This window comes from Carassius gibelio, chromosome B24, assembly GCF_023724105.1.
Source record: "Carassius gibelio isolate Cgi1373 ecotype wild population from Czech Republic chromosome B24, carGib1.2-hapl.c, whole genome shotgun sequence".
Lineage (NCBI taxonomy): Eukaryota > Metazoa > Chordata > Actinopteri > Cypriniformes > Cyprinidae > Carassius > Carassius gibelio.
In genome coordinates this window covers 4374344-4396975 of record NC_068419.1, presented here as the reverse complement: position 1 = coordinate 4396975, position 22632 = coordinate 4374344, and the positions used below count along the sequence as shown (strand labels likewise).

Below are 22632 nucleotides of genomic sequence, written 5' to 3'. Positions count from 1 at the left end.
TACTCAGAAACTGTTAGTAATTAGTAAAAAAATTAGTAAAAAGTACTCAGATAATTGAAAAATATTTTTTTACAGTGTACCTGAACCAACAATTGTCATTAATTTGGTGCAGTATTGTCTAGTAATTAAGGTTTGGGGTATTTAGGTATTCTCTAGTATTTAAGTCTATTCTACAACACAAGTATTGAAGTTCTAGTTTTTAAGTATATTCTTAAATTTTTTAGCTTAGAATTAATTTTTTTTTTACCTTTAACAATACATTTTTCAATATTTTGCAAATGAATCGACAAAATATTAAACATATTTTTTTCGAATATTAATCGAATAAAATAATATTTTTACTATTTTCAAAAAATACTTTCTACCTCAAAATTGTCAATATGTTACTTGAAGAAAAACGCCACCGTTTCTCCATATTCCACTATGTTCTTCCCTCAGCTTAGACGAGTTGATACGTACCTCTCCCGTCTCCGTGCATTCACTCAATCGCTGTAGCGCACTGCGCCACTATGCTAGCATTTAGCTTAGCACCATTCATCCCAAACAGGGATGATTTTAGAAGCTACCAAACTTCCATGTTTTCCCTCCTTAAAGATGGTAACATGAGTAGTTACATGTTACAATAAAACGTTAGCAATTTTCTAAGCAGATAACAAATTACAACTAATGTTTGGCAGAGAATCGCTTCTGCCATACATTATAGTCATAATTTTTAGCCGTTTAGGATATCGCCACTGTTTATTTTGTGTCACCATACTTACTCGTGTAACTGTCTTTAAATAGGGAAAACATGGAATTGCTTGTTAGCTTCTAGATTAATTTCAATTCCTGATTGAGTGCAAGCACTGAGATGGGAGAGGCATGTATGAACTCGTCTACGTTGAGGGAAGAACATAGTGGAATATGGAAAAACGGTGGCTTTTCCCTTTAATGTGCTATACTTTTGTAATTAATTGTGAAATCTACCAGCAATTTGTTTCTAAATCAAATTTTAGAATGTATAACTGTCTGCACTTTTATCATTCACTGCCTCATTTTCATTTGCCTCAAATTAAACATGCCACCAACTTTGACTAAAGTTTATGCGAACAAACAGCGCACAGGTGTAGCGCATCTATAACCTACCAAAGAAACTTTTTACAGGTATTGTAAAACAAACAAAGCAGCTTTGGACAATCAAAGCAGCACCAGGCCCATGTAATCTAGTACTTCACCTGTTTCTTTCCACGCTGCCGCAGATTAGCAAAATTAGCATTAATGACCACAAGCAGACTCATTCCCATTTAAATAGGGCTATTCCATTTTCATGGGAGTTTGCGAAGCGCAAATGGGTTAAGCCAAGGTGCAAATCACCCTGCTCAGCACAAAAGAGGCGAGCAGAGATTTCGGCCTCACAAGTCTCCCGCCAACTCCTCTTCACTTTTATTGCGCCCCATAAAGCACTAATTTCTTCAAAAGCCTCAGTACTAATTACCCAGTGAGCGCTCTCATTCCATTTTATTGCTGGAATTAACAGCCAGTTTGAGGCGCAGAAAGCTATTAAGATGTGTGATTAAGCCATATTCAATTAGTTTCTACAAACAATTTAATTGATGTAGCAGACAGAATTAACAGAAGGGGATTGTGGGATAGCTCGGCTGGCTGCGGCGCAAAATTAAACCATCTTTTCCGTCTCTCTCTCTCTCTCCGTCTTTCTCGTTGAGCTAAACGAGTGGTCCACAGGTGTCCAAACCCAAACGTCTCTAACGATTACGACGCCCGTGGCATCGCGTGCCTATTACACACATCGCTGGCATGAGATGCGCATTATATCGCTAATAAACATGCGGTTGATGTAAGAGACGTGAGTTTGGGCAAGATATTAATTTCGGTCATAGTCCGTGGAGGCCGCTAAATGTGTCTCGTGTAACCCATCTCGTATGGTCAAGGTACGCCGCTTCTCGAGTGGATCTTAATTAGGAAGCCCTTATTAATTACTAACCTGTGTTAAAAGCGTCAGAGAAACGCGAGAACAAAGATAGGCGTGACTGCAATGTATGCAAATGAGGGGAGCGGTGGAGAAGGGACGTGTGAGAGAGCCAGGGAAACAGAGAGAGGGGATTTTCGGAGGAATTAAGAACACGCAGGGGTTCTGACAGAGATGAATGTTCAGTGCGAAAAGGACTGAGGATTTCCCGCGGCGAGTGCCGTAAGAAACATGCGCTGCAGTAGCAACCAGAGAGCAGCTGACCTGTCCGGCTCTCATCTGTTTTACTGGAAACCTAGAAAATACCTCCGAAATAGCTCACACTGAACCTGAACTAGAATTCAACTGGAAGTCATTCAAATTAAATTTCATTAAATCATGCTGCACAATCTATCCCGGCCCAAACGTTCAGCCACGTCAATGTCATAATAACTGGATTGTGAGGTCTGATTTGTGAAAAGTTTTTTTGTTATGCAAAAGTGTTCGAACGAATCAAATTGTTTGTTGATAACTTGACAGCAAAGCAAGTCAGATGTTAAAACAACATTAGAGGAACATTCTCTAAACCCAAAGACAACATTCTGATTACGTTTAATAATGAGGTTGTTCTTTTTATAAACATTATTTTTACAAAATCCCCCCCCCCAAAAAAAAGAGAGAGAGAGAGAGAGAGAGAGAGAGAGAGAGAGAGAGAGAGAAAAAATCACGAAAACAAAGAAAAATCATTATCTTTATTTGTAAACAATCTATGAAGTATATAAAATGAAAAGCCAAAATCGAAGGATGATCATTTTAGGAAAATTCTGAGAACAAAACTAGCATTCTTATGATCTGGAACAATAAATTATTATTAATGAACTCAGGATCTCGTACTAGATTGTTGGAAAAACACATTATTTTTTAACATGTTTTACATTATTACAACACCGCTCTCCACAGTCTGGAATGAACGGAAGGCCCGCCTTCTGAAATACAAAATGTGCTGTGATTGGTTAGCTGGGCCAGTGTGTGCTGTGACTGACAGCACTCAGCGCCTGCTTGGGAAATGTCATGCCTGCTGCGAGCTTCAGTGTAAATATTGCGTCAAAATCAAATCAATTTGAGCACGATTTAAACTCGGATGATTGTTACCACTCTAAGTTCATCTGCCTTGGGGAAACTAGCGTGTCTCTGACACTGTGACAACACTCGCTGCCTTCTCTAGTGCAGCTCAAACAGGTCTCGTCCCATTGGTTGGTATCTGTGATATCACAAATCCCGTTTGTAGTCCAAACGAGTGGTTCGTTGTAGTTTTTAAAAAGTAATTTCTGTTAAATAAAATATCTCCTTTTGAAGTGGACTTTGAGCTTTGTAACTTCGCAGATCTTTTTTATGCTCAAACAGCAACATTACAGAGTACCTAAAGTTGAAAAAGCATAATAGCACCCCTTTAAAAGTTACATTTAGAAAAACTGAAATATATATTTCTTTTGTAAAAAAAAAAGTTTTTTTTTAGTTACCTGATCCAACAAATGTCATTAAAACGGCCATTTGGTTCCAGAATGATTTAGTCAACTCCAACTCTAATAATTAAGGTTTTGGATATTTAAGTATTTTATAGTGTTTAATTTTATTCTAATATGTAAGTATTTAAGTTCTAGTATTTCATTATTTTCTAATATTTTCTAGAATTGATTTTTTGTTGTTGTTGTGAACTTAAGACATATTTTTAATATTTTGACTGTACACTGTAAAACATTTTTGAAGTTGTAAATGCAACTGTAAATGATTGGATTACATTTTACTTAGTGCTAAAAAAAAAACAAGTTTCATTCAGTGTATTATTTGCCAATTCTTAATTATTTGTGAAATTATTTGTGCATTTTCTGAGTGATAAGGTTGGTGATTCACAAATCAGTGAATCATTTATTTGAACCAGTTTACTGAATTATCAGGACGAACCAATTCAGCAGAATGAATCAGACATACGTAAAATAACAGTAGAGGAGACGGCATACTCACATGTAAACTGGGATGGTACGTGAGCAGACCATTGTCACACAAAGTGACGTATTTCTTCTTCCACTCCTTATTAAGTGACTTCCCACTTCTTTTTAATAAAATCCCCTGTTCAAAACAAAAACAATCAGTTATGAAGAGATTTCAAACATTCCCCACACTCTGAATAATAACCAGCTGGGTCATTTTAATAACTAATTTTCAGGATTGGTATAAAGATGGATCAGATGTCGAGACAAGTTTCCCATGCAGCACTGTGAAGCCTCATGTACTCATTCACACTGAGCCACAGACACTCATTTGCATACATTTAAGGCCTATTTACACACAGTGTAGATTTTCCTATAGAATTCATCACACTGAACATTTGCTTTGTTTTATTTTTAGTATGTTCCTCTCATGTACGTTTGTTCATGCAAATTTTTGCAACCAATTTTCTTCAGTGATTTGTTCAGTGATCTTGTCATTCACTGCTTTACATTTATTGATTTAGTAAAAGATTCACCTAAAATGACAAATTAGAAATAATACAACAAAAAGAATAACTGCATAGCATCCAGAAAAAACTCACACTTTAACACATTTTAAAGAAATATCCTAAATTCCTATTTTTGCCATATTAGCTGCCGAGAAATATTATTTCCTTGTAAAAAATGTGTTATTAAAATTAGATAAATAGCTATATTTTATAGATATAACCTCTCCACAAAATTGTCACTATTAATTCCTAGTTTTAAAAACACATATAATATAAAAATATGTGTTAATGTGTCTAAACAGTTTACATACACCTTGCAGAATCTGCAAAATGGTAATAATTTCACCATAATAAGAGGGCTCATACAAAATGCATGCTATTGTTTATTTTTAGGATATAATCAGGGTAAATGTAACTTATTTTGTCTTCTGGGAAACATCTTCTGGAGCTTTTGAAGAGATGTACTAAATTTAAAAAATATATATATTTAGGCAAAATCAAAAACAAAAATGTTTGAATTAACATTGAAAATAATTTACAATAATAAATCATTTTCATAATAGAAAATCAACTCAGACATATATGACAAGTAATTTCATTTCTAATAGGTAGGTAAAATAAATTGTGTAAAACTTTGTGACAATAATATCCCACCCTCTGATCTCTGACATCCAGAGCAACTTTTCCATTGATCAATAAGGTTGAATTGGGCCCTGGCTCTGTGACTGTGCTCATGAAAGTTTGGGAGGGCCTCACATCAGTGCTGCGGGGGGAGAGCAGAGGCTAAATCCAATTTGTGCAGGGACTCAGTGTGTATTCTTTCGCCCGTTGCGCCGGCGAACTCTCTCAGACCCCGAGCACAAGGATCAGAGCCTGTGATCCCCAGCTCTTCAAAAGCATCCCGCATCCGTCCCGTCCCCTGCTCAAGGCCTCACCATCAATTCCCCGCTGTTCTTTTAAAAAAACACTCACTGAGCACTGATCCAGGACAAACTCTACCTGACCAGGACTGGAAGTGCACAGAGCTGGGCGGCAGGGAGCAAAGGGGGGTCTGGGTGGCCTGTTTTGGCTTAATTAGGGGATTAGGGAAGACTCCTGTGCTCTTTACCACTTCCTGTTGGGAGTGAGAGAGTAGGGGGGCTCTGATGTGTTAACCGGCCAGCCCCGACCCCGAAGGGGACTAATCCACGTGAAGAATACACTACTTGCTAAACATCAGGTGCTGACCCGGGGTCAACTGGGTATCATGGTGTTCACCCGACAATCAAGTCCTAATTCTCTCCTCGCCTTGATCTGATCCCTCCACAGATATTCTCTCTCCTTAAAACAACTCCATCTACTCAAGAGTTAGAGTCTCTGAAAAGGACTTTAAACCTTACTTTTTAACATAAATGCATCATTCAAATGCTAAAATAAAATAAAATAAAATAAAACAAAACAAGCAAAGAACAGCTGACATATAATTTTATATTACATTCATGTAAGCAAACAGTAAATAAAATAAAACAGCAAAGAAAAAGTGTTAAAAACCGAATTGAACAGTAGTCTGCCAAATAAAATATATAAAAGAGTGAAATAAAATATAACAGTATAAATTTTAAATATAAAACCGTAAATAAAATTAAAGATGTAAGTCATTATCTTAAAATTATGCATAAATGTTGAATTTCACTTTGCATTATTTAGTTTAATTTTCTGTTTTGAGTACTGTTTTAGGTATTTTTCCTTGCTATTTTATTATTTTTTATTTTATTTCTTTGCTATTTTATTTCATTTATTCATTTGAGAAATGTGCCTTTGCTTTTTTCTATTTAAATAAAAATTTAAAAAAATGTTGTTTTTTTTCATTTTACACCTTTGTCTGATTACTGTGCTACATTACAGCAATATAAAATTATGCATATATACATAAAATAAAATAAAACAAAATAATGTAAAGTGAAATGCCTAGGATACTGATTTGGTATATTTTATTTTATATGAATTTAAACCGTTAATCTACAAAACAAAATAAAATAAGTGATGCATAAAAAATTAAATACGCAAACAGCAATTTCTCCAGCTCTGACTGATTAAACAATTCTGTATCATCACTGTAAAGAAAGATGTGGTTGAGTGCTTTGGTCAAACTCGTATTCTTGCCTGTATTTGATGTTCACAATATATCAAGGACATTATACTAGAAGTGTCATTTGTGAAGCAGCAGCCATCTGTCAGCTGAACTGGCCTTTCATTATCTGTTCAATAATGCCTGTGTTCCTACAGAAGTGCTATTGGTTTGCCACTCAAATAAATGAAAAGGACATCCGGGCGTCCTCTTCTGTGTTTGTACATGAACGTCACAGAAGTCACGTCTGTTTCGAACAGTCATGGATGCATACACATGATCGGTGAAATCACCCCCCACAGTGATGAAACAGATCAATGCTAAAGCAGAGAAATATGAACGTCTAGCAGCAATAAAAAGACTGTAAAACAATTTGTACAGGGGTGGATTTGTGGAACTTGACAAATGACCTCAGTGTACTTTAATAATTCAGATATTATACATTAATTCTGAAATCATTAAAACACATTCAGCCTATTCCTTACAAAAAGTACCAGGTTAACATGAAATACCATGATTGGTTTGATTTGTTAATGAAGTCTGTGTTATCATAAATCTATATGTCAAAAATCTAAATAAAGGGTCATATTACTATCTAATACCATCGGGGTACTGCAGCTTCATCGCAGTACTTTTATTGTAAGACATAAATACAGTAAAACTATTTTTTTTTTACAATTCAGTTAACATTTTTTTATTTTAAGATAGAAGATAATAAATGATATATTTATAGTTTGATAAATGTTTACTTTAAAATAATTCGAAATCACGGACATATTTGTTGTATTGCCTTAAGAGAAGTAAATAAATTGCATTACGGTAAATTTTTAGTAAAATATAATAGAAAATTTGATGTAAATAAATCGACTATATATTTATAGTTTCATAAATGTATACTTTAAAATTATTTTAAATCATGGTCGTGTATATTGTATTGCCTTGAGATAAATAAATAAACTGCATTACAATTAAGTTTGAGTATAAAATATTAAAAAAGGTAAACAAATTGCATTACAGTAAAACCAGTATAAAAAATAGAAAATTTGATTTAAATAAATAAATAGCATTACAGTTTAAATAGAAGCATTAAATAGCATTTTGAGTACAAAATAATTAAAATATATTAAATTAAATTGCATTACTGTAAAACCAGTATAGAAATAATAGAAAATGTGATGCAAATAAATTGCATTACAGTAAATTGTGAGTGCAAAATCATAAAAAATGGATGTAAATTAATTGCATTACAGTAAATTTGGAGTACAAAATAATAGTATAAGATATAAATAGCATAAGCAATTTCAATGAGAAACACCTTAGTGGGAATAATTGTAATTAAAAATAAATTAAAATACAATTATATTAAAAGCAATAAGGCGTTATGCTAGTGCACATAAATCTAAAGTAAAAAATAAAATAAAAAGATCAAAGCATAAAATATACAAACAAATAAAATAAAATAGCATGTGACATATATGCCATTAGAATATACATAATTTAAAAAAGTCTTCGAAAGTAATGCAAAATGTAGTTTACATTCCATTAGATGCCTTTTAACCAAGCCCTACATTCCATTTAGCCAACGTAAATACACAAAAACCTTATTTAATGCCCACGCACCTGTCTGTCCTCTATCTCCTAAACCTACAGAGACACACAGAGCTCAAACAGACACGTCTATCATCAGGACGGCCTCTGTTCTGTGGTCAGCGCAGGGGGAAAGAAAGAGGAACTTACTGGGATTAAACACAAAAGCCTTGTGTTGACAGTCTCCCTGTGTCACCCCTGAGCTATCACTGCTTTTGTTGTCCTTATTTACCATTTTTACTGATTGGGAGGGGTGTGGGGTGGGGCGGGGGGTCCACAGTGTGTAATTTGCCCAGTGGGAGGTAATTATACTCCCATGGCACTTTGATCTTCTTGACTGTGCATTTGACTGGCCGGGCAATCAGCTCCATTCAAAGGTATCCCAGCATGGCCTGCGTCCCTCCTCTCCTTTACTCTCTCTGTGACTCTCCACTACAGACAAACAGATTACAATGACGGCTCTTAAAGGGATCATCTTTAAAGCTGGAGTGTAATTGATGTACAATGAAGGTAAAGTAAAGGAGGTTGACTGAGAGGATATGGACGTGTGATATGTTAACTGTGAGAGGGACGCGTCACCCCCGTCATCTTAATGCTGTGAGATTCATAGACACCTGACTGCTTATACACTTTTTAGTAAAAAAATACATAAATAAAACATTGAAATTGAGATAAAATTACTTTTCAGGTCAATTTACTTTTGAGTTGCCTCATGCAAACTGCAGTTCAGTTACTTACTAAACATTTTTTTTTGTGAACGTTTCCTCTGAGCACACAGCAGAATCGCATTGAATCATAAAATTAATTTAGCATCAAACTATTTATGTAAACTATTTTCTCTATAAACTACTATTTGTAAACCGTTATTTGTAAAATATTTGCACACTACTTTTAAATGACTTTATTTGTAAACTTTCTACTTTCAAACTAGTTTATTTGTATATTATTATTTGGAAATTATTTCTAAACTACTTTTGTAAATCATTTTGTTTAAACTACAATATTTTGGAAACTACCTCTGAACTACTACTTGTCAAGAGTTTCTAAAACACTTAAGCAAACTATATCTAAACTATCTTCGTAAACTACATCTATTATTATTTTATTTGTAAACTTTTTCTATACTAGTATGAAATTAGTGTTTGTAAACTTATTCTAAACTAGTTTTGTAAATGAGTACTAAACTGCCTTTGTAAACTACTGTATTTATTTATTTGAATATACTATATGGTAACTGCTTCTAAACTACTTTTATAAACTACTTCCAAACTGCTATTTGAATATGATTTCTAAACTGTCTTTGTAAACTACTACTTGGAAACTACTTCTTAACTACTATATGGGAACTATTTCTAAATAAAGCTGGAACTACTTTAAAAATATTTTATTATTATTTTTTTTATTTTATTTTTTTACGCATGTAAACTACTGTGTGCAACCAGATTATCTTAAAGTCAGAGGTTGCATGTGACGCTTGTCACAGGGCTGATGTCTGTTCAATGTGACAATGCTAATCTCTGGCAGGGGTTAAAGGTTAAGGCTAGGGTTAATTTGAAAATTGAATCAGAGGTTTAAAAAAAGAGCAAATGAATGAACATCTCTAGTAAAGAAAAATAAATATTTGACAGCTACTCTGTCGAGAACTACTGCTAATTACCAAAACGAATCCTTTCAAAACCACATTAGTTCGTTCTGACGTCAGTCGTCAGGGTATTTCGCTAAAAAGAATTACATTTCTGTTCAAAACCATACAACAACAAAAAACATGACTAGAGTGTAAAGAATATTAAACATTTGTTTCTCATGAATTTTAAAGGTTCCTAAAAGTTTCGGTACATTATATATATATATATATATATATATATATATATATATATATATATATATATATATATATATATATATATATATATATATATATATAAGCAAAAAATAATTTACAGGGCATTTTAAAGGACACAGTTTCGTAAATGATTTTAAAAAATCACGGATACTCAAATGCACCAAACACAGATTTCCTTGTCAAAGCAAAATGTGAAAAAATGACAAATTTAAAAATAAATAAAAAATAATATTATATACACACACATATAAATATATATATTTATGTTTATTTTATATATATATATATATATATATATATATATATATATATATATATATATATACACACACACACACACACACACACACACATACACATATATATATATATATATATATATATATATATATATATATATATATATATATATATATATATATATAGAAAATAATGTATGGTATATATATATATAATGTATATAAAGTATATATTTTATATACACATACACACACACAAACACTACAGAAAATTTAAACTATAAACATTATATTTCCAACATAAAACCAAAATAAAAGGTAAATATGAAATTTAAGGATTCAAGAGACAATATTTCCTAAAATGTAAGTTCATGGACATTCAAACACATCATGAGAAGAGCAGGCCAAACACAGAGTGACAATTTCTTACAGTGTTGAAACTGATTCACAAAAAAAGCAAAGAGTATGTTGTTGGTTACCAAGTTATTACGATATGCATATCACCTAAATAATTACAATCTATAATACAAATTTAATAATATACATATAATTCGGTTATCTGCATACCAACTACCACCATTTAGAACCCAAATTAGATAGAATGAGCAAACATAAAGTTAAACTGTGTTACACTGACATCTGTTGGCCGCACAAAGAAACCTGACTGAGAGAGCCTAAAATAATCAAGTTTGTAAAGTCTTTAAAAAGTTTGCATGCACTTTTAGTGCTCACACAGACACTAATTTCATATTCACATAATAAAAACCCTTAGGATATTGTCATTTCACTAGTCCTCATAACCAGTCAACAGTTTTACCCTATAACAGTGTACTTACCTCATGTAATGAGTGTACGAGTGTGGTGACGTACCTGTTTGATGGGTATGGCCCTTCCACTCCCTATACTGTCAGTTTTATTCTCAATGCTCTTTGTCTGATCACTGGCTTTCCGTGACTGCAAAGAAACAAGACAAGATGTCAGTGCACAGAACAAACTGGGACACATAGGGAGGTGGGGAGGGTGTGTGTGTGTGTGTGTGTGTGTGTGTTGTGCCTTAACTCTAGTGTGTGTGTGTGTGTGAAGTGAGTGTTGGTGTGTGTAGTGGGGGACAACATAAAATCGCAAGAAAGAGGCTCAAATAAACGCGCAAGCAGAACAGTGCAAACATACAGCAGCACATTGAACGTGCAGTATATAGAAATATATATTTACACAGACCAGGACAGACACACAGAACAAAACGACAACGGAAAATATCAAGTTCGACCAATAAACAAACACAGGAAGTCAGAACTAAACCCCCAAAAGAGCTCTTTTGTGATCTTTGGCGCCTCCCTGTGGCTTTACCAACCACTGAAGCATCAGATTCAAACAATACAAGAACATTAAATGCAGCTTTATATACAAAAGGTTAGCAGAGGAGGAAAAAATAAGGATGTTAATATGGTGCATCTTTTTTCTGACAGCCTCCACCTGTTAAAACATCCGATAAACAAGTCAGACAAAGAGAACAAAACGATTCAGAGTTAGGGTTAGATTGACAAACATTTCAAAACAAAGCAAAGTCACGAGAAAGAAAAGTTAGTTTATACATCATTTCATTTCTGGATTTCAAGCAACCTTCGTTTTCAGTAGCTGGAAATGGCATTAGGGAAAGAATAGATGTTAAACAATCAACCCTCTCATACAAAATGACCCACAATGCAACATGAATGCTCACTCACACCCGACAGACAACATTATGGTGCTCATTCGCAAATGGAGAGAGAGATAAAGTTCCACGATCGACTCAAATAAACTAGGCTAATGTGTATTTTTCAACAGTTTATTTTTTTTTCGTTTGGATATATACAGACACCATACAAATCAAGTCACAGGTTTACGTGGAAATAGTCAACAGGCAGAGCCACACATTGCAGTTCCCACAAGAGAGAGTTTGACTAAAGAGGCGCTGTTTCATATATCTCATATATGTATAGAATATACTTTCTATAGAATACCATTGGAAATCAAATTCAATACAAGATATACGGCAGTCTATATTTGTCCATTATTGAATGATACAAAAAAAAAAAAAAAAAACTGTGCAACGCATGGAACAGTTCATCCTAGCACATCATCATGAAATAAAAAAAAATGAATAGGCAAAAACAATCAAACAAAATAATGGCTCTGGGTCACAAATAATAGATACTACATTCATACAAGTCGGTGCATTTCCGTCATGCTTCTCTACGTCTATGAAGGCCTTCATATCGTTCAGACTTCACACCGAGCGAAGAAACCGCGTCCGTGCGCCGCGGCTGCACCTGCATCAACTAAACGAGCGGCTTTATAAACGCATCACAACGCAATGTGACGTCTCAGGGCGTCATGTGACATCATGTTTGTTTCACAGTTGAATGGTGGTCGGCGTTATCGAACAAAAAAAGCTATCGAACAAGAAACCTCGACTAGCATCACATGCCAGTATGACGTGGTTCACAAAGCCGCGGTCTTGTTAATAAAGATGAAACGGAGACGCGGGATGCGGTTCGTGGCGTTCGGTGTGAAGTCTGACTTCGCTAAACTAACCCATCAGACACAGAACTCAAAGGAAAGACAATAAATAGGAAAATAAATAGGAGAAACTGAGAAACTCTTGGCAAAGTTCTGTCCGTTTGAAATACGAAGCAATTTTGGGCGTTGTTGATGGCTATTGTCCGGGTTGGTGAACATTTAGCAGTAAAATGACTGATTATGATTCAGTTCAGTGTGTTCATGTAACGCAAGTTCGAAATTTGTCTTGTTCTGTCCAACCAAATGTCCTTTAAACTCAACCATGGCTGCCAAGGGGCAAGTGTCCAAGAAAGCCATGGTGATACCCACGATGCAATGCGGGCTATTAGGGGGAATAAAGCAGCCTCCCATAATGCATTGCAGTCGTACCACCACCACCAAGGGCTCGTCTAATTGAGGAGAAGCTGGAAAGCCCTTTTAGTTGAAGAAAGGTTGGAAACAGAAGAACAAATCTGGAAATATCGACAAAAACAGTTCAACACTTTGGTCACGGGGAGCGTGGACAGAAAGGGTTTTGGGGGTGGAGCAATGGATCGCAAAAAATGCGTAGACATCTACATAGGAGATGAGGGCGGATGTAGTATGATTATTGGCTTTTTACAGGGCAAAATAGTGACATGAAATAAAAGAAACCCCTTCCCTCTTCCTGTTCTCTCACAGAATGGAAAATAAACAGACGCCACATTAGACCAATGACAAAAATATCTGAATGGCTGTTTTTAAATATCATGGAAGCACTGTGCTTGGTTTGCGGTCCTCTGCTGACATCTAGTGGCAAAGACACACACTTACGAAATGATATTCATGAGAGAATGTTATGAATTATGAGGTGACAGGAAATATTACTAAATCGGCAAACTGTTCTTTTTATATTATTCAATAATAACATGAGCTTTAGTCTTTAATTTTGTTTTAAAAAGGAATTATTACTTTTAAAACATTTTAACAAAATATTTAATTATGGCTTTCTTTAAAATGTAAATATTTTATTTTTAATTAGTATGGAGCAAAATTAGTTGTTACAGATTGCAAAAAAAAAAAAAAAGTCAGTCTTACCTTAATTTTTTTTTTCAGTCTTACCTTAATTTATTGGCACTAGCATTTATATATCTATATATCTATATATATATATATATATATATTTCTATATATATATATATATATACACAATTTGTAATAATTTAATAAATAATATTTTTTGTATATATATATATATAATTTTTTTTTTTATTTCATTGTAGATGAATGCTATCCTTTACTCTACTAGTGGTAGTAACAAATTTACTCTTTCACTATGACTCAAAAGACTATGATTATAAGGCCACTCTTGACTTTGAACGCTAAAATAATATCTAACATAAATTATATGTATATGACTTTGAAAAAAGCTGCCGGAAACTCAGCATAGCAAACACAAAACAAAGGCTTTCCTCATTTTTCGCATGCTATTTCTAAAAATTTTGCTCGGAGTGGCTATTATGATCCAATTGCCAATGAGATGACTGGTCAGAGAAGCCGTCGAAAGGGGAATATAGTAACCAATCCAGATCTCCCAGCCGTCTTCAGAACGTCGTAGAGAGGCTGCGTGGCCCCACCCTCCTTGGTCTGGCTCCTCCCACTCTCCCTCCCAGCCCTCACCCCTGTTCCCGCCCACACCGTGAGTCCGGCTCCTCAGAAGGTCATGAGTTGAAACTCCCGCTCGCTCTGCCACTCGGACACCCAGACGGGGTAGGTGGCGTGCTTCGGCTCCATTACGCGCACCGGCAGAGCGTCGTGTCTCACGTGGACGGGGTTAGACACGACCTAGCAGGGGGGAGGGAGAAACAGGACAGGGGACGCTAGCACAAGAGCCGCCACTGCCGCAGCCAATCACCTTGTGGGATCCTTCTGATAGGAGGAGATTTTGGGGGGGGGGGACAAATTCGATTGGTTATTTGGAGTGAGGGATGGTGATTGGCTGAATGGACAAAGGTGGATCTTGATTGGTTAGATTGGAGATGGTGGTGTTGCTAGTACAGTGTGTGTGTGTGGCTCTGCCTCTCTCTCTGTCTGGCTCCAGCAGAAAGACACGCTAGGTGAATGTCTGTCAAAGACGAGAAGGGGGCAGGGCTTGCTAGGGAATTTTGCTGATTGACACAGTGAAATTAGGAAGGGCACAGGGAAAATATCAGTATCGGGGAGGGCAGGTATTCAAATCCAGAGAAGATAAAAAGCTAAGTTACCTTGGTGTAAAGCTTTTAAATTTACAGTGTATATAAAGGACGAGGCAAATAAAAATGGCAAAAATAATAGGGTAAATCTAAGCGCCTTTTCTTGTACTAAACATCTCTCATCAGTTTAATGCTTGCCTCCCCGCATTTACTGAAATATGTAGCTATAAAAAGCATGTGGTCACGCGCTTCTGTGGTAGCAGAGGCAGGAGGGATTCAGTTACACTCAGCTCCATACCTCCCTCTTGTGGTCAGAGATGGCATTACGCTCTCTGGCTTTGCCCTCCACTGCCCTGGGTTTGAGGGGAAGGGGGTGATGAGAACTAAGGGCAGATCCACTCACTGCAGACCTAGAAACAGCTTCTCTCTAGCTCACTGGCTGTCTGAACGCAGCAGGGGCTGCTGGGAGATCTGCAGTCAGGGGAAGTCCAGCACTCTCAGTAGTGGGAGTGCGTGGTGCTCTGCATTAGCTGCCTCATACTTACTGTGAAGATGTTAGAGCGCCGTTTGGACTGCTTGCGGATGGGCGTGGGAGTATTGGAGGCGGCTACCGTCTCGATGCGCATCTCCCTCTGGCTTATGCTGGGGGTGGAGGGAACAGAGGAGGAGTAATCGTTGAACGCACCTCCTCCATTAGCAGCCTGAAACAAACAGAGGGGGAATGGGGAAAGATAGATAGATAGATAGATAGATAGATAGATAGATAGATAGATAGATAGATAGACAGACAGACAGACAGACAGACAGACAGACAGACAATAGATAGATAGACAGACAGACAGACAGACAGAGAGATAGATAGATAGACAGACAGACGATAGACAGACAGACAGACAGACAGACAGACAGACAGACGATAGACAGACAGACAGATGATAGATAGATAGATAGATAGATAGATAGACAGATAGACGATAGATAGATAGATAGACAATAGATAGATAGATAGACAGACGATAGATAGATAAATAGATAGATAAACAGTCAGACAGTCAGTCAGACAGACGATAGATAGATAGATAGATAGATAGATAGATAGATAGATAGATAGACAGACAGATAGACAGACAGACAGACAGACAAACGATAGATAGATAGATAGATAGATAGACAGACAGACAGACAGACAGACAGACAGACAGACAGACAGACAGACAGACAGACAGATAGATAGATAGATAGATAGATAGATAGATAGATAGATAGATAGATAGATAGATAGATAGATAGATAGACGATAGATAGATAGACAGACAATAGATAGATAGACAGATAGATAGACGATAGATAAATAGATAGATAGATAGATAGATAGATAGATAGATAGATAGATAGATAGATAGATAGATAGATAGATAGATAGATGGGGAAAAGCAATTAAGAATAAGAAAGGAGCAAGAGAGATGCAGTAAACAAAATTATCAGCATGATTTTCAGGTTTTTGACATACAGCACATGTTTTATAGTTTATTTATAGTTCATAAAGTCCTATTCTTCCATCCCAATGCTCATACTTATACTATGCATATAAATGTATAAATAATGGGAAAGTACATGTAAGTATGCATGAACCAGGACGTCATAAAACTGTGTCCTGATATCACATAAGCCTTTGTTGCATTAAATATCATAGCTCCTACAATTACTGTTACTTTTGAAAAGCTATAAATTAAAATTTCTGTAATTTTATTCAATTGATTTGTGATTAAATTTTTTAAAAGTAAAAATGAACTATTTTTGTGGAAAATATGGTTACCATATAAAATTTTCAGAACTGAAATATGTGCTAGGTAATAACAACTAGCCAGTTGCAATTCATTTTGCAGTTGGCATGCTAGCTGCTTCAGGACAGGTTTTGGCTGACTGAAGCTGATCCTAGATCAGCACAAATGCCCCAGACTCACCTGATTGATGTGTACAGAGGGGATGGACGCGGACGGAACTGACGAGTGGCTGGGAGAGTTGGGCAGAGATTTACACGGACCAATCGAAAGCTGCTGTTTTTTCCTCAGCGCCACCACTTTCTGAGCAACTGCAATCACACATCATAAATATTACAACTATGAAAGCAATGCATTAAATAGATTAAAAGTGACAGTAAAGACATTTATAATTTCTGTTTCAAACTAATTCTGTTCTTTATGTTTTCAAAAAAAAAAGAAAAAAGAAAAAAAGAAACAGGAAAAAAGAAACAAATAAGGACATTTTTGTTAAGCATCAAATCAGCATATTAGAAGGATTTCTGAAGGATCATGTGACACTGAAGACTGGGGGAATGATGCTGGAAATTCAGCTTTGCATCACAGAAATAAATTACATGTTAAAATATTTTCAAATAGAAAACAGACAATTGAAACTGTAATAATATTTCACAATTTTACTGTATTTTTGATCAAGCATCAAGAGAGAAAAACAACTTTTAAATTATAGGGTAAAGTATGCAAGTGTTTGTCTACCTCTTGCACACTGAATAAAAATGTATGAACAGTCAATATTAGTTTGATATTAAATATAAAATATAAAATTGAGTATTATAAATATTATGAAATTTGTTTATATAATTTATTTTAATAATTTACATAATTCATAAATGGCGATACATTTATATGACATTGAGTGCATATTATTTTGGTAGGGAGATGTTCAAAACTTAAGTACAGTATGTTACATTTTTAAGTTCTAATGCCGCATATAAGGTTTCTTCCCCAGCTGTGAAATGATTTCGTGCAGATTTACTGCATGAAACTGTAAACCCCGGAGACTTAAAGAGTGTGCCTACAGCCATTTAACAAGTGACTCGGCATTATTCACTTTTACTTTTCACAGAAAACAAAGTAACAGAGGAAGAACGGGCAGCACACAAGTGAAAGAACCGGCAAAGTGGAGATGATGTTGATCCGTCTGCGTTTTCAAAGAGTCGAACAGCTCAACAAGCGCATCTCTGTCTTTTAATTATTTCAAATGCAGCCCGAGGAGGCAATTACACACAGGAGAAAACAGCAAACGTCAACACCCCGGCAATAAAGACAGGGCCGAGAGAAATCCATCCTGACAACTCTGAGGAAACTGCAACACTGCGGAGCAATAAAACTGCTGGAATTACCACAGCCCTTGCAAGCGGATATATAGAGCAGCGATACCAGAATACTGAGCGGCTGCTTGATAAATACTTATGTAATATGTATTTCTTGGTGCTGTGAAACCACTCTACCTCCAGCAGGCGGCTAGAGGGACACAAAAGAAATGTGTGGGCAGATTTCTGTAGCTTACTCTGCGATACATTCATGCCACATGACGACAGTGGGCGGAAGAGAGCGCTATCAGAGAACTCAAGAGTGCCACTGATATTCCAGCTGGTTTTCAGGAATGTTCGGAACAAATGCACTAACCACTACCAGCGTAAAAACACGCTCTTCGTTAGATAAGGAGATAAAAGCAGGATCCAGAACCTCAGAGGCATTCAGAATGTCTCACAGCCAACCTTAAAATCAGCTGAATGCACATAATATAATACAGTAAACTGATAATATAATAATAAATACCCCTTTCACAGTCATACCACATTCAAGATTAATACATTCAAATACATTATCAATACCAATCTTCACAGATCGATCATTATTGTTGTTTTATGATGATGTCAGACAGCATGTAATGAATATTTAACTGATATGTAATTTTTTGGTTTTTGACATAAAAAATAATCATTAGACTACAACAATAAAGCATGACTTGCTTCATGAACATTATAATAGTATTAGTATTATATTGACAACAATGATAATATTTTGTTACTGGAAATTCATTTTTGTTTATTAAAAAGTTTTTATGTCTAAATAATAACAATAACATAAATAATTATTATTATTACGGTTTTTGTACTTAATACAATAATAAAGATAACCAGCAATAATAATAATAATATATTTTTTAAAGAATATATCACTGTATCATTGTGTTTATACAATGTAAATAAAAATAGATTTTTGCTTATTAAAATGTTTTAGCCTGTGTCTAAGTAATAATAATAATAATAATTATTATTTTATATTAACACCAACATTGATCATAATAATTATTGCTATTGAGAATTATTTTTCGCTTATTAAAAAGTTTTAGTCTTTGTCTAAATAATAACAAAAACAATAATTAAAATACATTGTTAATATAATAATAATATTAATAATAATAATAATAATTTCCTTGTTATTGTTACTGTTGTTTTCATTATGTTTACAGTGTAAATGATTTTTTTTAAATTATTTTATTATTATTATTAATTTATTTTATTGTAAATATATTTACAACAAAAAGAATACCAATATATATATATATATATATATATATATATATATATATATATATATATATTAGTGCTGTCAATCGATTAAAAAAAATTAACTAATTAATCGCACAATTTTTTAAAATTAATCGCGATTAATCGCGATTAATCGCAATTAAAAGACTGAAACTTTTTGGATATGTAAATGTAAAATGTAAATAATTAATGTAAACTCAAGACAAAGCAACTATTTAAATTCAAAATATGATTGTTTATTGGAATTTTTGTTTAACTTGTAACACAGATTTTCTCATGTAAACAACATACCTGCAATAAACCATCAATATCCTCCAAATTAACTGTTGGCTTGAAAGCCATATTTATTACAGAAATAAAAACACAGGCATGTAAGTACCATTTGAATTTCAAAACAATCAATGCCAATAAAAAACAAAAATGATTTCCATGTTGAATTCTAAGTGGACTGCAAAAAAATTCCAAAGTATAGTCATTGCCAGTGCTTTAAGTGGGCCAGTATGCACCGGTACTCAGTACTGCCACTTCCAAATATAGCTCTTGAGCGTACCGCCACCTCTCCGTGCGCCCAGAACGTGCTTGTAGCGTACCGGTACGCTCATTTGGACATCTGTTTTAATAGAGGTTTTAATCTTTTACCTGCACTGCCGATTTTCAGAGCGCCCTTCACAATGCAAGCTTCCTAATTCATCCCACCCAGAGCAGAAACTACATTACCCATTCACCCTTAAGTTATACAAGTGAATAGCGCATGTGTCGCTTTTCCCACTGTTAAGTGTCAACAACTCAACGTGGCCGGAGAAGGTGTGTGAAACTCGTTGTGAGTTCTACTAAAGCAAAATCTTGAGTATTTATTGTCTGATAAACATTAAAAACTGTCTGCGGAGGTTGAGTCGTCCTGCAGCCCCCGCTGGCTGCTCATTGGCTGCAGCATCTTTTTTCTAAGTTCTAAAAAAATACCGTAGACGGCAAGGCACAAATTTAGATATTCATTTATCTAATTAATCTATAGCCTATGCACAAAGACAATATGATCTTTTTGTCCCCTTTTTGTTTTAAAGCTTGATGAAGAGAGAGAGCGCAAGTTGCTGCAGCTGAGGAGGACAGTGATGCACGCGTACAGGAGTGATTGACAGTTCGCGGCACTGTGTACAAAAAATACTCCGCTACACAATTATTTCTTTATTTTCGTTTAAGCTTATTAACGTTAGCGTTACAGAAAGGTCTGATTTACGCACTGTTACAGTCATACAGTCATAATGTTTCTTGTGGCAGACTGAAGAGTAATCCGGCAGAGTTTTATACTGAAACTTTCCGTCTAAAAGTCCTTCCTTGGTCTTATCCATATTTCTTTGCACGTTGAACATACATAGGCCACAACTGGAAATAAAAAAAACTGCAACCGCGTTAATTGCGTTATTTTATTTTAACGCGTTAAATATTTCAAATTAATCGAATGCGTTAACGCGCTAATTTTGACAGCACTAATATATATATATATATATATATATATATATATATATATATATATATATATATATATATATATAAAGGAAATTCATTCATAAAAATGACATAATAAATAATATAATATATATTTATTATAAAAATGCAGTTCTGAATAAATGGATAAAATTCCACTGGCTTGAATGGGTTAGATTTGTTGTCATAAAAAAACAAAAAAATGTATGCTTTCAAAAAGGATTCAAATAAAATATTACCAAAAATTATCAGGAGCAACAAAGATACTTCAGTCCAATACTGATTCATATTTATATATAAAAGACAAGTTATGTACTTCATTTACAGAGGTCAAGTCTAAAGGTCATGAGGAACAGAGAATATTAACTGAAACCAGGTTAGTAAACTCACACCTGAGGATAAACACTTCAAGTGTTCAGACACACTGGTTAACATCTCACCATCTTGAAAGACTCTCTCCACGTTAAGACCATAGGTGGAGCAGGTTTCGTAATACGTGGAGCGTTTCAGGTCGTTGGACAGTTTTCGAGCACGGGCGTCATCGATCACTCTCGGGTTGGCAGCGCTGATGGCATCTAGAGATCATAAGATGGGATAAGACACGGCATATGCATTTTTGGGTGCACTATTCCTTTAAACTCGCTCTTCGACACAAACCTAATGACAGTACAGCATCTATATGCTCATAATTGTTAATTATGTGTCTCATCAAAGTGCAATTTGCATACAAGTACTGGGAAAATGTGTATGAGAGTCTCTCAGCTCACTGCAGATGAGACTTCATATCCTGCTGCTTTGTTAAAGCAAGATGAATGTAGCATTTCGGCACCTTTAGATTATGACTAAGTGCAAGACTTTCATGGAGGATTTAATAAAAACAAGTGCACATCAAATTCGGTGCATTCGGTGTTGGACTGTAGAAGAATAATAGAGTCAGTGATGTGCTGTGACTCACCCTGCGTCCCAACCAGCACCATGGGAACCTCCGCCGTGTTCCTGTAGCTGGAGAGACGCAGGAAGTAGTTATAAACTGTCTGGAAGCTGATCTCATCCTCCAAGCTGAAGACGAACACCACTGCGTCCACCCAGGCAGCAAACTGAAACACAACAACAAAACCGTATCAATCTCTGCATCTTTAAATAACACCCTTTGATTCAGCTCGCAGATTGTGCTTCTTTAAAAGGTATGTTATATTAACATTTTGAATCAGTTTCTATCATTTAGTTCTTTCAATTCAATTTTGGTTACAGTTTTAGCAATTTTGTGTATTTATTTATTAGTATTTATAAAAAAAAATCTAGGGTTATTAGGCTTTTTATTTTGAAAGAAATTTTTATTCGACAGGCTTACATTGCAAGATGTATATATATATATATATATATATATATATGTGTGTGTGTGTGTGTGTGTGTGTGTGTGTGCATTATTTTAGTATCAACTTTAGTATTTCTGTATTATTTTTGTATCACTGAGAGACACTATTGCAGTTGTGTTAATGTTTTTAATCAGTTTTCATTTGTTCAAATTTTAGCGTTTTTCTTTTTCATTTTTAAGAAATCATTTATTATTACCAGTTTATTTATTTATTCTAGTTTTTTATATTTTCCATTTTAATTTTAGTTCAATTTGTTGTTTTTTTTAAAAAAAATTTGTATGGATTTGTTTTTACATTTAGATTTTATTTATTTAATTTTTAATTTAGTTATTTTTGTTGGTTTGGTACATCAAGATAAACTAAATTAAGATAAATTATGCCCAGTTTTATATATATATATATTTTTTTATTTAATTTCATTTAATGTTTATTTTATATTAAAACTTTTTTATTTAGTTTTTCTTTTAAA

At 34.7% G+C, this 22632-nt stretch overlaps 1 protein-coding gene across 1 annotated transcript in view; it reads right to left on the bottom strand.

Moving 5' to 3' along the window:
• The window catches only part of LOC128013181 (arf-GAP with GTPase, ANK repeat and PH domain-containing protein 3-like), a 99853-nt gene that overhangs the window by 59654 nt on the left and 17567 nt on the right, over positions 1-22632 (bottom strand). Inside the window, 6 exon segments of the mRNA XM_052595947.1 lie at positions 3968-4072; positions 11089-11172; positions 15473-15628; positions 16892-17019; positions 21228-21362; positions 21743-21884. Coding sequence (XP_052451907.1) covers positions 3968-4072; positions 11089-11172; positions 15473-15628; positions 16892-17019; positions 21228-21362; positions 21743-21884 — 750 coding nt within the window.